The sequence below is a fragment of the Haliotis rubra genome, unplaced genomic scaffold (assembly GCF_003918875.1).
Source record: "Haliotis rubra isolate DU_JTF1 unplaced genomic scaffold, ASM391887v1 Scf337, whole genome shotgun sequence".
Classification (NCBI taxonomy): Eukaryota; Metazoa; Mollusca; class Gastropoda; order Lepetellida; family Haliotidae; genus Haliotis; species Haliotis rubra.
The window spans coordinates 18857-33403 of NW_025767010.1; the positions used below are offsets into that span (position 1 = coordinate 18857).

At 40.8% G+C, this 14547-nt stretch overlaps 1 protein-coding gene across 1 annotated transcript; it reads left to right on the forward strand.

Annotated features, from left to right (window-relative positions):
• Window positions 1–10394: 10394 nt before the first annotated feature.
• Window positions 10395–14129, forward strand: LOC124284419. The gene is made up of 2 exons (XM_046720503.1): window positions 10395–11354; window positions 12141–14129. The coding sequence occupies exons 1-2, from the start codon at window positions 10395–10397 to the stop codon at window positions 14127–14129; spliced, it is 2949 nt and encodes a 982-aa protein (XP_046576459.1).
• The last annotated feature ends 418 nt before the right edge of the window (window positions 14130–14547 follow it).

Below are 14547 nucleotides of genomic sequence, written 5' to 3' on the forward strand. Positions count from 1 at the left end.
ACTCCATTCGTCACCACTCGCCCCTTTCCGTAACCTGCAAGAAGCTATTCGGCTTGTCCCGGAATAACACGAGTTGGTCACGAATGCCTCTTAGCGCTGCGAATATTAGTTGTTTGAAATCAAAATAAATTAGAAACATCAAAGCGAATTAATGTGTCTATCCGATGCTCAGGTAGTCATTCCCGATAGTTATGTGTGTTCTGATGACCGAATGGCTGCTAATGGTGACCATACTTGATCCTTAAATGTCATTTTCCAATGACTCTTAAGTGCCGTTACGAAATAGCGCAATCCGACGACGTCTTGTTGACAGTATCACAAAACAAGTATGTTAATGACTCATATGATCATTTGTGTGTTCACTTTAAGGACTCATGCTGTTGGGCATACTTGCATGTTTTCGTCAGCAACAACTGTATCACAAGTGTTACGTGATTCGCGTTTCTTTTGGAACTGAGTATATATTCCATTGTGAATGAATATATGGATGACGACACCTAGGCCATCGACTGTAGCAAGTCTACGATAAGTGTGGGAGGTACGATCACCTCAGCTCGGTGATCGATTTTTGGGACGCGTCCCCACATACCTAAAAACTCTCGCCCACTTCATTGGTCCGAGTCTTTAATCACTGCTATGGTTCAGCTGATGTTCTGTTTGGGAAGCCTAACGACTTTGAAATCAACTTGCCAAGTTCAAAAGTTCAAATCAATCAGACCTACGGATTTGACATACGGGTCTGTCTCCGTTTAACCCACTAATAGATCATGCTATCTGTTTGATGATGATTTGAACAGCTGCTCATTTACCTTCATTATGCTTGCTGTCGAGCCATGTACTTCTGGGATCAGTATTGACGTCATGTATGATGGTATTGTTCACTAATTGCAATCTGATTCATTTTTCAATTTAATCTACTCTGTAAATACTATTGATGAGGGTTACAGGACTAACCGACCTAGCGGTGTTGAGTACGAAGAAGGAAGGTTAGGGAAATAGAATGGTAGTTTGTTGTTTTTCATGGAGATGTATCTATTATTTAATATATAGTATCTTAGCAGGGGAAAATTACAAAAGCCTAAATTTACCACTTCGGAAGCATAATTTGATTCTTTCTGAGTCGAAAGTTCGAGTAATTCTGTCGGTATTTCAATCACTTTTTTCTGGAAATGTCAAGTTGTTCCCGTAGTTTCCATTATTTTCTGGAGGGACTTCGAGTATTTTCTATGAATTCCTATGTTCTTCTTCAGAAATATCGTTTTAACTTTATAATAAACAACGTTCATTCCCAGAACCGTACTTTTTGTAATTAGTCAGGCGCAATCAAGTATTCGATCTCTCGTGATTTTTCAATTGAAAGAAAATCGTATTAAAAGTAGATCTAAGTGCCTGCTATTTCTGCAGTCAGATCTGAAAACATCGAATTGCAAGTCACTTCAGAATGATATTTCATCCTGCCTAACAGAGCGTTGGTTACCCGATCGTTAAAGTAAAATTCGCATGTGTTTTTCTAATCATGCAACCTCGAAACGGTCAACACGAGACATTCCGAATGAAATTTACGGCATGAACGACTGGTTCCGTCACATTTATCGCCAATCTCTCGCTTCAAGAGGATAAACATTTGGAACGGAAGAGATTTCTATAGCCCGTGGGGACGACTTCGGCCATTTGTAAAACATTTAAGAATGATCTTTTGTCCTATTTTCATTTTGATTAGAAAGGAACCTTGTCAAAATATTTGTCAATGCGTGATTTGGAATCGAAGATGTCAGTTTGAAATTTTGTGTCGTGAAGGTCGACTGGCTGATGCTGACTTTCTGTTATTCATTTGCTTGGTCGGGTGAAATTCGCGAAAGCTCGGGTCGTTTTGACATGACATGTATGGGGAGTTTCTGAGATATCTTGCAGCGATAAGGAGTTTAAAGATCTAATTCTAACTGAATTGGAATAAAAGTACAATATATGGTGACATTGTCATATGATGACTGCATATATGCATGTGTGCATGCATGTTGTGCATGCATGTTGTGCATGCATTGTGTGTGTGTGTGTGTGTGCGTGCGTGCGTGCGTGTGTTGACATTTGGGGGTAATATAGGTATAGTGGGTGGAATGAAGTTCATGGACTGGTCAAGGGCGACCATGTGGATTGAACGGGGTTCAGTTCAGGGTAAAATGATTGTCATGTGGGGGGATGTATGTCTCTGTGTGTGCATTAGGTGAGGGGTGGGATGGAGAGTGTTGGATTAGTGGTCAGGGTTACCAACTGGCTGGATGTCTGGCAAGAGGGACAGGAGTCCAGGGTAATGTAGATTTGGTGTTGTATGTCATGTGGGAAACGATTCAGCCAGAGACGTCGGGTCAGCATGAAACAGTATCAGTTTTGGTATCAGTAAGGTTGGTTTGGTTGGTTGGTTGGTTGGTTGGTTGGTTGGTTGGTTGGTTGATGAACGCCGCACTCAACAATATTTCAGCAACATGCATGACCATCGATCTACGCCATTGGGATACGATGACATGTGTCAACCAGGTCAGCGAGCTTGACCACCCGGCCCCGTCAGTCGCCTGTTACGACAAGCATGGGTTCTGAAGACCAATTCTAACCCGGATCAGGATTCTGAAAGGCTGGATTGACACTCGATTACAATGAGAAATCCTCGGAATAAACATTATTATACAATTTGTCAATAGTATCAATATCAACAGATAAAGCCCTGCTGGTTCATCTTTCACCAGTAATAATTCCCACAATCAAAGGAAACAAACGCTGACGAGGCGGGGAATTGCTGTAATGATGCTTGTTTGTTTGTTTGTTTGTTTTCTTTTGTTTTGTTTTTTTTCTTTAACGCCATTCAGCAACATTCCAGCTATATGGCGGCGGTCTGTAAATAATCGAGTCTGGACCGGACTTTCCAGTGACTGACATCATGAGCATCGATCTGCGCAACTGAGATCCGATGACATGTGTCAACCATGTCAGCGAACCTGACCACCCGATCCCCTTAGTCGCCTCTTACGACAAGCATGGGTTGCTGAAGATCAATTCTAACCTAGATCTTCACAAGTATGCAGTAATGCAGTATAAGTGTATTAGACAAAACACTCATATTCCCATGTATTTATTTCATTTCATATCGTTATACAGAAAAAGAGCTGAACAATGTAAACACACATCTGTCAATAAGCGGAGAAATAATTAGAAGCGCCTAATTTACCGTATGAAATGTTCCAGAGCTTAATACCAAGTGCGCTCGGTCAATGGCTAAAACGACCCGTGAAGATCCGGGGTAGAATAGGTCTTCAGCAACCCATGCTTGCCACAAAAAGCGACTATGCTTGTCGTAAGAGGCGACTAACGGGATCGGGTGGTCAGGCTCGCTGACTTGGTTGACACATGTCATCGGTTCCCAATTGCGCAGATCGATGCTCATGCTGTTGATCACTGGATTGTCAGGTCCAGACTCGATTATTTACAGACCGCCGCCATATAGCTGGAATATTGCTGAGTGCGGCATAAAACTCAACTCACTCACTCACTCACTCACTCAATGGCTAAAACTGTAAGTGATATACACTGTCCATTAGTGGTCATTTCTCATCATCAGATACCGCCCGATGAGAAGGTACGCAGAAAACATGCCCCTAACGAATGGAATTAAATTACACCTGAGCATAATGTGTTCATCTTCATAATGTACACGTTCAAACACAAGAATAAACAACCTACACGTCGATAAGAAATCCATCCAGTCGCCCCCTTATCTCCATTTAATGACTTCCAACCACAAACATCTGTTATCTGAAACATACCTGAAACGTCACGTTGACATTTAGATCTGACGGCAGGCGAAGGAGATGTGTCAGCACAATGTTACAAATGCAGTCGGTCGGGAAACAGCCTCGTCAAAGAGATGGCGAATAATTACCGTTAGTAATGAAGATAGTTAACGGTTGAATACTTCTTTTATGAGCTGCCTGAAATCTCAGCTCTGTAATCTTGACCCTGTTTCAAAAACCATCCAAAGCTGATGGTATCTCTTGTACTATTATGTTGATTTAATGCTAAGATCGCTTTGAGGAACGGGATCGTGTGTAGCGTGTGCCACCGTTGTCTTTGGCATATAAACTGAAGGGCAAAAGAATGTATAGAAGGGGTATGTATGCAAAATAGGCATAAACGTTAGTTTTACGTGTTGGTGAGAGAGAGAGTGAGTGAGGTTAGTTTTACGCTGCACTCAACAATATTTCAGCTGTGCGGTGGTTGTCTGTAAATAAACGAATCTGGACCAGACGATCCAGTGATCAACAGCATGAGCATCGATCTGCGCAATTGGGAACCGATGACATGTGTCAACCAAGTCAGCGAGCCTGACCACCCGATCCCGTTTGTCGCCTTTTACGACAAGCATGGGTTACTGAAGATCAATTCTAACCCGGATCTTCACGAGTCTGATGAGCGAGTGAAAAGAAAAGAGTTTGCTATCGCCTTCACTAACATCCCCTTGCAGCCAACACTGCAACGGCCGTCCACAGATTGATCTGTACATAACATTAATCCGCTTTTACAAACCCTCCAAGACACCACCAATACCTCGTCTTGTGACAGTTTGAACAGGAACATTGTATGGGTCAAATCGTGATACAAAGGATCAGGAGAAATAATTAAGAGGGCAGGCAAGACCCAATTATCGTGGAACTGATACAAGAACGTCAGATTGTACACCGAACACTCGTCGGTGTGGCGAAGTCTTTTATACCATGGACACCGAAACGTTCCCGTGCAATAAGACAGACAGACTTTATTGCGCAAGCTAAGTTGGCCTCCGACCAAGCATATGATATTATAAATACATTTTAGGTGATAAGGTTAACGATGACCAAATACATTAATTGTTGTTTCTTAACTGAAAAGCTTGATATACATATTTACTTAATGAACACTGAATATTTTTTCTGAAGATAATAACTGAATACATTTATAAAAGGAATAATGTTTACAATAATATTTCTGTAAATGAATAGATCTCAAATGAAGTTAAAAGTGAAATCCTTCTAATTCTTGAGAATTACAATTTATACATAGTTGTTTATCCCTTGGGGTTTTAATGCTGCTGTATCTACCCGTTTCAATTTGTTTCAAATGTATGGGATGATAATCTTAATTTGCTTAGTTCATATCTGTGTTTACAATTTAAAACATTAACTAAATACATTTCAAAAACAAAATTTTCCTTAAACTGTTTGTATAACTGATAAGTAGTACGATTTCTCATTTCCTGGTACCTAGAAGTAATAAATTCATCCTGCATTAAGAGTAAGCCTACGTCTAACTATGCAAGATACATTAAGTGCTGAATTAATGCTGATTGAAGCATTGACTGGTCGGCTTTCTTGATTGGGTGAGTGAGTGAGTATATTTTTACGCTGCATTCAGCAACATTCCAGCTATATGGCGGCGCTCTGTAAATAATCGAGTCTGGACCAGATAAGCCAGTGATCAACAGCATGAGCATCGATCTACGCAACTGGGAACCGATGACATGTGTCAACCAAGTCAGCGGGCCTGACCACCCGATCCCGTTAGTCGCCTCTTACAACAAGCATGGGTTACTGAAGATCAATTCTAACCCGGATCTTTACGGGTTTTCGTGATTGGGATAAATCTGAGACGATTGTGTTTTATGTCAGAGCAGATGGAACACGTATGCGTATCAATTACGACTAGAAGATTTTAAGGGATTCGTCTTCAAAAGGAGAGACACTGAATATATTCCCAATGAGTACACAATACGTGCTTTTGTACAGCAAGCATAACGGCGTATTGAATATACACAACGTTTACATATCACGCAACTGTACATTTGTACATCTGTACATTTCTATCCCAAATAGAACGTGTTGCATTTGGTATTGTGTGCTATAGTGCATATGGTATTATCATAAGATTATAGCGCTCTGAAAAATGTATTTAACATCTTAAACTACATCTTAAACTGTACTCTAGGCCTCCTGGCCTCGAAATACAATGCACTTCTGTTATTCTGTTATTCATTTGTACACTGCTGTACGTATGTCTTCATACAGACGGAAAACTAAATTAAATCAAATACATTTTCAATAAAAAGTAATTCCCATAACCATACGTTGTTGGAATCTTTATTTGCTGGGTTTTTTTTAAAAAGGACACAATAGAAGAAGTTGTGTGAAAAGAAATACCTTGCAGTATTATTTGAAATAGTTTATTGAATTAGTGAAACACACTTACATTTACCTCAGTGGTACGTTCAGCTATGTAAGGCAGTGGGTCAACGGTGCAAGAAGACAATCCCTGGTAGGTTGTATAGTACAACATGCGAAGAATTCGTGAAAAACCGTAAACAAGTGTGGAAGTCACAAACAACTAGTATCATTGGCTGGCCATGTGACTAATTGATAAGTCTGACACAGGGATCAGGGATCGATATGGATGTGTTTACGAGAGCTGTGACTAGTGATTGATCATTAACTATGTACTATTTGACAGAGACGGTCAGTTCAACTACAGTACTGCGCAAAGCCAAGTTGCATTTGAAAGCTGATATTTTATCAGTTATCATTGACTGACTGACTGAGTTTTGTTTTAAGCCGCTTTTAGCAATATTCCAGCAACATCACGGCGGGGGACACCAGAAATGAGCTTCACACATTGTACCCATGTGGGGATTCGAACCCGGGTCTTCGGTGTGACGAGCCAACGCTTTAACCACTAGGCCACCCCACCGCCCCAGTTATCATTGATGAATTATGAATCATACGTTCAAAACAGTATCTAAAGTACTTTAGTTCTGTATCGTTTTGTTTAAACGTCGTGGATCATATAGTAAATACTTACACTATTAGCATCGTGGATCATACAGTAAATACTTACACTATTAGCATCGTGGATCATACAGTAAATACTTACACTATTAGCATCGTGGATCATACAGTAAATACTTACACTATTAGCATCGTGGATCATACGAACCTTGCTCCCGCTGGTATAGGCGTACGCATTGGATCATAAGTTCCAGGATAACACTATTAAACCACGTGGATCATATGGTCCATGCTGACACAATTAAAACAGAGGATCACGGGTTCAATGTTGACACAATTAAACATAGAGGATCATACGTTCCATGTTGACATTCATCAACTCATTCAAGTAATCTTAGTAAAACAAAAGTTCTTGTTGTTAGAAATGGTGGGCCATTACGGGAATATGAAAAGTGGTTCTATAATGGTAATCCTATTGAAACTGTATCCTTTTATAAATATCTAGGACTTGTATTTACACCAAAGCTTGTATGGAGTAAAGCACAAAGCTGTCTGGTACCTCAAGCTAACAAGGCAACATTATTTTCTGTAAATGGTTTTCAAAAAATGATGGGAAGAGTTAATTGTAAAGACTTGTTTAAGATTTTTGACTGTATGGTTTCACCTATTTTGTGTTATGGGTCTGAGATTTGGGGTACTAACTATTGTAGCATCATTGAGTCTGTTCAGGTAAAATTTTGTAAATATTTCTTGAAAGTTGGTAAATCTACCTGTAATAACATGGCTCTTGGTGATTGTGGCAGACTTCCTCTACGAATTACTTATATGACTAAAGTAATGAAATACTGGTGTCACCTATTGTATATGCCTTATAATAGACTGCCAAAACATTGTTATAGTATGCTCAAGTCCTTAGATGATGTTGGCAGCACTACTTGGGCACCTTGTGTCAGAAATATTTTATTTAAGTATGGTTTTGGCTATGCATGGATCAGTCAGGATGTTGGCAATGTTGATTATTTTATATCCTTGTTTAAGCAGAGACTTTCTGTTAATCTTTAACAATGTTGGTTCACTTCAATTCAAAATTCTAATAAATGTTTTTATTACTCCCAATTTAAGACATTTTTAAATGTGGAAAGGTATTTAAATTCTGATATTCCTTTACATCTCGGATCTGCACTCTCTAAATTTAGATGTGGTAATTTTAATTTAGCTGTTGAAACTGGAAGATACAATAAAGTTAATAACAAAGAGATTATGTTTATTTTGTAAATTGGATGACAAAATTGTTATTGAAGATGAATTTCATGTACTCCTTAAGAGTGAACGTTTTTCAGATTTAAGGTTAAGATATATTCAGAAATATTTGACTGATTTTGGTCCAAATGCCAATTTTATTAACGTTATGAAAACACATAATGATTGTATCATAAGAGATGTCAGTATTTTTCTGTATCATGTACTTCAGCGCATTAGAAATGTTCCTCTTACACAGCATGTGCACTAAACTATCTATATCATATGCAAATGACTGTATGATGGGCCTGTGGCCTTTTACTGAATAAACTTGTCTGTCTGTCTGTCTGTCTGTCACAATTAAACACAGATGATCACATGGTCAATGTTGACACTCTTAAACACACTGGATCACATGGTCAATGTTGACTCTCTTAAACACACTGGATCACATGGTCAATGTTGACACTCTTAAACACACTGGATCACATGGTCAATGTTGACACTCTTAAACACACTGGATCACATGGTCAATGTTGACTCTCTTAAACACACTGGATCACATGGTCAACGATGACCTCTTAAACATACTGGATCACATGGTCAATATTGACTCTCTTAAACACACTGAATCACATGGTCAATGTTGACTCTCTTAAACACACTGGATCACATGGTCAATGTTGACTCTTTAAAACAACACTGGATCATACATGGTCAATGTTGACACTCTTAAACATACTGGATCACATGGTCAACGATGACTCTCTTAAACACACTGGATCACATGGTCAATGTTGATTCTCTTAAACACACTGGATCACATGGTCAACGATGACTCTCTTAAACACACTGGATCACATGGTCAACGATGACTCTCTTAAACACACTGGATCACATGGTCAATGTTGACTCTCTTAAACACACTGGATCACATGGTCAACGATGACTCTCTTAAACACACCGGATCACATGGTCAACGATGACTCTCTTAAACACACTGGATCACATGGTCAATGTTGACTCTCTTAAACACACTGGATCACATGGTCAATGTTGACTCTCTTAAACATACTAGATCACATGGTCAACGATGACTCTCTTAAACACACTGGATCACATGGTCAATGTTGACTCTCTTAAACACACTGGATCACATGGTCAACGATGACTCTCTTAAAAACACACTGGATCACATGGTCAATGTTGACTCTCTTAAACATACTGGATCGCATGGTCAATGTTGACACTCTTAAACATACTGGATCACATGGTCAATGTTGACACTCTGAAACACACTGGATCACATGGTCAACGATGACTCTCTTAAACAAACTGGATCATGGTCAATGTTGACTCTCTTAAACACACTGGATCACATGGTCAACGATGACTCTCTTAAACACACTGGATCACATGGTCAATGTTGACACTCTTAAACATACTGGATCACATGGTCAATGTTGACTCAACAACAACTGGATCGTGGACGTTGACACAACAAAAACGTGGATCCATGCTGACACTATCAAACGTCAACAAAAGCAACATTCTATCCAACGGGTAATGAGAGGTTAACGCGATATTGGTGATGCAATGTCAATACCTTCCAAATTAACGCATTCACCAAAACTCATTGATGGTACTTGTTTCTGTTCATCCCTGTACCTTACACTACTAATACTTATTACAACCTCCAACGTCATAACCGCATATCTCGCGCGTCCTGCCTCGCATCGTTGACGTCCAGCACGTCGTCAGCCTCGGGGCACAAACATGGCGACTGACATAAAAGTGTCGTGAAAGTGATTTCTCTCATTAATCGACACTCGTGCGAAGTGTCAAGACTCGTTCTTACCTTTCGAAGAAGTTCCTCAGAAAGCCCGCAAGTAACATCAGTTTACCTGATTAAATAAGGTAAACATGGATCATGCTGACTGTTAATGCTTTGATTCAATGGGCGACGTTTGTTTTTCTTGCCGCTGAAAATATATTCTCATTACTTGTGGAAGGAGTTTCTTCTTAACATCGTCTTGATTTAACTTCTTTTAAACATTAATTAATCTTCTATCATTTTGGGTAAGGTTTTTTTCCTGTTTACACAAGTTTTTTACATGTGCTCACTGGGCATTGTAACGCACTGTGATAATCAATTATTTGGCTTTGTGTGAGTCATTAAGTTGAGTTCTAATTCATTTTATATTGAAATGCTCTTAATTCTTTCATCCTCACGTAAGATGAATCAATAAATCACCTCTCAAGAAATACACTGTAAGTGACATCTTCCACAAACACAACTGTATGAAAACGTTTTGTTTATTTATTTGACAGCGACCAGTGTCCCCGCGTACCATGATGCGCGTCGTCTACCCACACATCGTCTTCGTCATCTCCCTAGTAATGACGACAGTGGCAGACGAAATATCATTCACAGAAACCGAGAGGATCTACATTGAATATATGAATGAGAAATTCTGCGGGCAGGACCGCATGTGTTCGAAATCCAACGTAACAAACAGTGGATCTTGCCGCATCTGTCCAGGTTGCCACTGCGATGACCAGTGCGACAAATATGGCGACTGCTGTGCGGACAAAGCTCTGGAACATTTGGGAACCCCAAATTTTCACCCATCCCGATATAGATGCCATAGCAATGCCTTCAAACTCATCTATGACAAGAAAGCAGAGTTCGCTTTCCATTCAATCCAAAAATGTTCCATCACAACTGATGAGGAGCTGGTGAAGCTTTGCGAAAATCCGGACATGAACATCACTTCGTGGGTTCCTGTTGAGACAGAGACGGAGCTGTATCGGAACCAGTTCTGTGCTGAATGTAACGGTGCTACAGAGTACCGACTCTGGTCAATCAAAGCCCAGTGTACCCAGCTTGTCTGGTTGAGGCCTGGTATGACCTCCCAACAAATCATACAGACATTCATCGACGACATCGGTTGCGCCATCTTCCTGCACCCGCCAAAAGACACGAATATGAGGCCATGTTACACGCCCGTTGAGGAGATCACGTCGTCTTGTAACACCACAGGCAAATGGCAGGAATACAATGCCACAACAGAAAATAGCTGCCTTGGGTATTCCGCCCCGATTCACCTGTTCGGGAATACCTATCGGAATGTCTTCTGCTATATGTGTAACCATGGCGACCTTGACGATAACTTCCTGCCAATGCCCAGCTGTCCGTTCGACATGCCCTACCCCTTCTCTGTAGTGATGGATCCCGAGGCCATCAAGATGCTGCAGCATACGACAGCTCTGTCCTGTGAATGTCCAGCGGGAACAATATATAACAACAACACAGTAAGTACAAAATCTTTTCACATCCATAAGTAGGCTCTGCCTAAAGCAGAGAGGATTTACAAGTGTCTATCATGAGTATGCCTTAACGAATCACTGTTAAATAGTGAGGATACTAGGTGCTGGCATAAAAGATGGCATCAACTTAGCGTGAGAATGCTAAAATAAGTCCTTAAATGCCGCTTTGAGCAATATTTCTGTCGTGCCATGGCGTGTCACCTTGGTAGTTTAGGGGAAGGCAATACTTGACGAATATTTCTGCACGGGTCATTCTAGAAGTCATATAAATGGATACATCTTTCTGACTGTACCTGGACATTTTGGAAAAGAAAACATTATTATAACCACAGCCCTGACGAATGTGTCCCCCATCTCTAAGACATTTGTAGAAGAAACCAAATATATTATATATAGTCCTCTACAATAGAACCACCAAATAGGTATATTCTCCCGAAGTTCCAAGGTAATGCATAGAAACAAGGACTTTGGACGTTTCTGTTAACCTTTGTCCTATAAGGCTACCCTACTGTATGGAATGAAGGAGCTATTCATTTTCATTTCGCCAAACCTATATATTGACCAACCTGAATACATTGATATAATAAACAGCGATGCCAAAGGAACCGGTTCAACGTGCTCTGAGTACCTGAATGTTTTATTAGATTTATGTGATTGTCATTTCATTTATTTCAAAATGAAAGACAAGATTTTGTTCTTGATAATCCTCAAAAACCATGAAATACACAGTTTAAAGATATGTTGATATAAGATGTGTATACTGCATTGCAGGAGGAGTGTCGCCAGATACAGTGCACGGGGGACCGCATCCTCAGAGATGACACCTGCTTCTCAGTCATCAGGTCGGCGAAAGGAATGGTGTACTACACAGAGGTACTCCTCAGACCCACGGCAAGCCTCGTGGTGAACGACAACATCGAGACGTGGTTGACCACCACTGCAGGCCAACTCAAGGACCACCTTAAACCAGTGCTGGGCATTGATTCATTCGGATTTGGACTTTTTCGATTCAAGGCTCATGTCAATAGAGAGTCGGAAACTTCTCCCAGCAGAGTTGAGTACATTTCTGTCCACACAACATTCCTGATCAACTGGGAGAGCGAGATTGACGAGATGGAATCCAAACTTCTGAAACTGCGTGAATCGGTTTGGTCAGTGAAACTTGGCGTCTCTAATGTCACATTCATGGCGGAGCCGGTTTGGACAGATCCTGATGACAACACCACCTACCCAAGGCTCACTACCGATACCTTAGACGAGAAAACATATATCTACACCCTTGACGTCGGTAGGATCATCGACTTCACAAAGAACAACAAGCCTCTTTACGTCGCAGCCACTCTACAGTGTCCCAGAGTGAAGGTCTTCCAAGATGTCGATTACACATATGATGAGGTCACTAACACAATGCAACGTGTTGGCTCCAATGAAACCATTGATATCAGTCAATTTGAACCTTCCACTAATCACACTGGTTATGTCTGTTACACGGCGATATTTGACAATGGAACAACCTGCGGAGGATCTGTAACCCTTTCGTCAACCAGTGTGTCCTCGGGAACTCTCTTCTACGTTTCGATGGTATGTCTGACTCTCACCCTCATCTGCCTCCTCCTGCTGACATTCGTCGTTTACTGCATCTACAAACCATTGAGGACTCTTCCTGGTAAGAACAGAATGGGACTCGTCTTCACACTGCTAGTAGCTCTATTGCTGTACACACTGGGCAGTGCAAGAATTGAACAACCGAAGATGTGCATGGTGACTGGAATAGTAACGCATTTCTTCCTTCTGAGTTCCTTCACGTGGATGTCCATCTGTACAGTCCACATGTACGTCGTCTTCAAGAACCTCCTCCTATCACGACATGCCAGTTACAGCAACAGAAAAAGATACGTCCTATACGTCTTCGTCAGCATTATCATCCCTGGTGCAATCGTTGCTGGAACCGTGGCGGTCAACCATAGGCTGAGTAATGGTCAGGACATGGGGTATGGGTCAAGCATTTGCTATGTGTCCAACTTTTACTCTGTACTTTTCGCAGTCGGGGTCCCTGTTGCTATCATCATGGCTATCAATGGGGTCTTTTTCGTGGCAACGGCTCTTACCATGAGGAAACTGGCCAAGGAACAGCTTGAGCTGAAGAGCAAGAAGTCTAGCATCAGTCTGTATGCACAGCTTTCCATTCTGACAGGAATCACCTGGTTCTTTGCTCTTGTGTCTGTTCTGGTGGACTCAGAGATCTATAAGTACATTTTCGTAATATTATGCGTTGTTAAGGGCTTATATATTTTCGTCTCGTTCGTGTGTACAAAGAGGGTCTTCGACTTAATGAGGGGATGCTGCACGGGCAGATCACTACTTGAGTCAAGTTCCATGGTGACTGATGACATTAAAATGACATTCAATGGAAAAGGACATGGCATTGAGGAACTTGACGACGACAAAGCGACAGACTACGCATCCATTAAAGAAATGAGAGATCACGAAGAGTCTGAGGTCGCCAGTCAGGACGGCGTCGACAACGACATGTACAATACAATCGGGGCTTACAAAGATGACGACGATGCTTCGAGACGTATTTCCGATTGTGATACATTGAAAGTCAATTCCTCTTGTCGTGGTGCCGCCGATACTGAACACGTCGTTGACATGCACACACCCGCTGGTGACGATGACCATTACGGACTTTTGATGAATTCAACAACTAAGGAGATTCGTAATCCTTGTAATGTTATGTTTAACCCTGTGTTTCAGTAAGACGTTCGCATTTTAATACATGCGAAAGACTCTCAGTGATTTCAGACACTCCTTGGCATTATTACTGTGTTTGCCATTGCCATACAATTCTGTGCTCCTTTTACGTTTTTTGTTTTTTCTATATTCATACTTTATTGTTTGTAGTGTACATAATAAAGGGTTTTGTAAGAAAATGCTAATTAAAGCAACTTTTTTTCATGTGTATGTCTGCAAGAAAAAACATATATTTCGGGATGTGTATGTTGGGTAACAGACAAACCTGACAGGACTCCTGTTTTATCATTTGAATCAAGGCTCATGTTCATTCTGTAAAGAGCGAGTTCTTTTAACAATACCACGGCAATAGCCTTATCCAGAAACCAAAGATTACTTGGTGAAATGCCTTGTTCGATATGATTAGGGACCGTATATAATCTCT

What these genes read in the sequence shown, in the direction of transcription:
- LOC124284419 (XM_046720503.1), top strand. Translation starts at nt 10,395, where the DNA reads ATGCGCGTCGTCTACCCACACATCGTCTTCGTCATCTCCCTAGTAATG. An exon ending in CAATATATAACAACAACACA is followed by an intron (nt 11,355 to 12,140) that starts GTAAGTACAAAA and finishes ACTGCATTGCAG; the next exon opens with GAGGAGTGTCGCCAGATACA.